This window comes from Dipodomys ordii, unplaced genomic scaffold, assembly GCF_000151885.1.
Source record: "Dipodomys ordii isolate 6190 unplaced genomic scaffold, Dord_2.0 Scaffold258, whole genome shotgun sequence".
In the NCBI taxonomy this organism is placed as follows: Eukaryota; Metazoa; Chordata; class Mammalia; order Rodentia; family Heteromyidae; genus Dipodomys; species Dipodomys ordii.
The window spans coordinates 107896-109730 of NW_012267474.1; the positions used below are offsets into that span (position 1 = coordinate 107896).

At 41.1% G+C, this 1835-nt stretch overlaps 1 gene segment (V, D, J or C); it reads left to right on the top strand.

Moving 5' to 3' along the window:
* The first annotated feature begins 640 nt into the window (after window positions 1-640).
* LOC106001008 lies at window positions 641-1309 on the top strand. The segment is given in 2 exon segments: window positions 641-695; window positions 816-1309. Coding segments are annotated over 2 exon segments (375 nt in total).
* The last annotated feature ends 526 nt before the right edge of the window (window positions 1310-1835 follow it).

Below are 1835 nucleotides of genomic sequence, written 5' to 3' on the forward strand. Positions count from 1 at the left end.
AGAAACAGAGGACAGCAACCTGAAATTGATAGCAAAACCCAAAGGCTAGCCTGAACATTGTACACCATAGCACAATACTGCACATACTTTAATTTCATACTTTTCATAGTCTTTCATTAAGTATTAGTTGATACTTGTCTATCATCTATTTATTTAACTGTCAATCTCTCTGTCAACCTACATACCCATGTAGCTTGAGTAATTGAGTAATTGTGTCCATGATTAACAAATGGGTTCAAGGAAACCAAAGACTTAGAAAATCTGATCTCAATTATTAATTCTACATTTTGGAACCATTTTTCCTTGAAAAATTGACTTAGATAAAATGTTATCATGAAAAGTGTGTCATGACCCATGTATAAATTAAAGTCCATTGTAGTTAACCAGAGAGAAATTTTGTCCCCTGAACCCCAGAGAGAAACATTCTCTTCAGGCACAACGTTGCTAGCCTGTATGGTTTTTTGTATCTGGGACATCATGTCTGGACTGAGATACTGAAATCTGGCATGCTGGTGCAGCTGTGCTGGCCCCTTCCAACCCCTACTGATTTGCATGTGCCCAGAGCACAGCCCACTGCCCTGAGCAGTTCTTGAAAGCTGCTTCCATCCTGAGCAGGAGTCAGTCCTCCTCAGCACACAGCATGGACATGAAGGCCCCTGCTCAGTTTCTGGGGCTCCTGCTGCTCTGGATTACAGGTAAGGAAAGACTACACTGAGGGTCTCCTCAGTCTGCTGTAGTCAGTGATGCTTGGCTGTTTAAGAAGCTTTCTTATAACATGCTTGATTTTTGTATACTTAATACTTTTCCCATGGCAGGTACCAGATGTGACATCCAGATGACCCAGTCTCCATCTACTTTGTCTGCATCTCCTGGAGACAGAGTCTCCATCACTTGCCGGGCCAGTCAGGGCATTAGCAATTGGTTAAGCTGGTACCAGCAGAAACCAGGAGGAGCTCCAAAGCTCCTGATCTATGGTGCAAACAATTTACAATCTGGCATCCCCTCCAGATTTAGTGGCAGTGGATCTGGGACAGAATATACTCTCACCATCAGTAGCCTGCAGCCTGAAGACATTGCCACTTATTACTGTCAACAACATTATATCCCACCCACAGTGATACAAGCCATAACATAAACCTCCAAGAAGCAGAAGTGTGAGCCTGGGCTGCTCCAGCTGCTTTCTTCATGCTTCCTCTTGTAAGAACTGTCCTAGAATCATAGGACAGGAATCCTGCCCAGGCTAATCTGGAGCAGTGAGCTTCTTTGTCTCAATCTTTGGAATAAGTGTAATTATAGATGTGCAATACTGGCACTGGGCTGATGATTGAAATATTAAAATGACATGGCAGACCATAAACATGGAAATACTCTGCCTTTATTCAGGTTTCTTTTCATCTTGAACAGATATTCACCATGTGCACAGGGACACTTCAAACTTATTCCAAAAATTTTATTTTGAGATTTTTAAATACTTTATGCATAAATTTCATCAGCAAGTAAAGATAGCTTTCCACTTCCTTTTACTGCTTCATGTCTTTTGTGTATTTTTCCAGTTACTCTCAGCTTTTCTTATTGCATTTGGAGAACCAGAGTACAATTTTAGGTACAAAAGGTAATAGAGAACATTTCATTGTCTAGATGTTGCTTAGAACGCTAAAAGTGACTCTTTGGCCACTAAAAAAAGATCTAAAAAAATCCATATCAGAAGAAAACTGAGTGACCTGCAACACAAGAGCTCCAGTCAGATCAACAGTCATTAAGAGTGTGAATAGTCTTGACCAGGTGGCTCATACCTGTAAATCCTAGCTACTCGGAAGGCTGATATCTGAGGATGT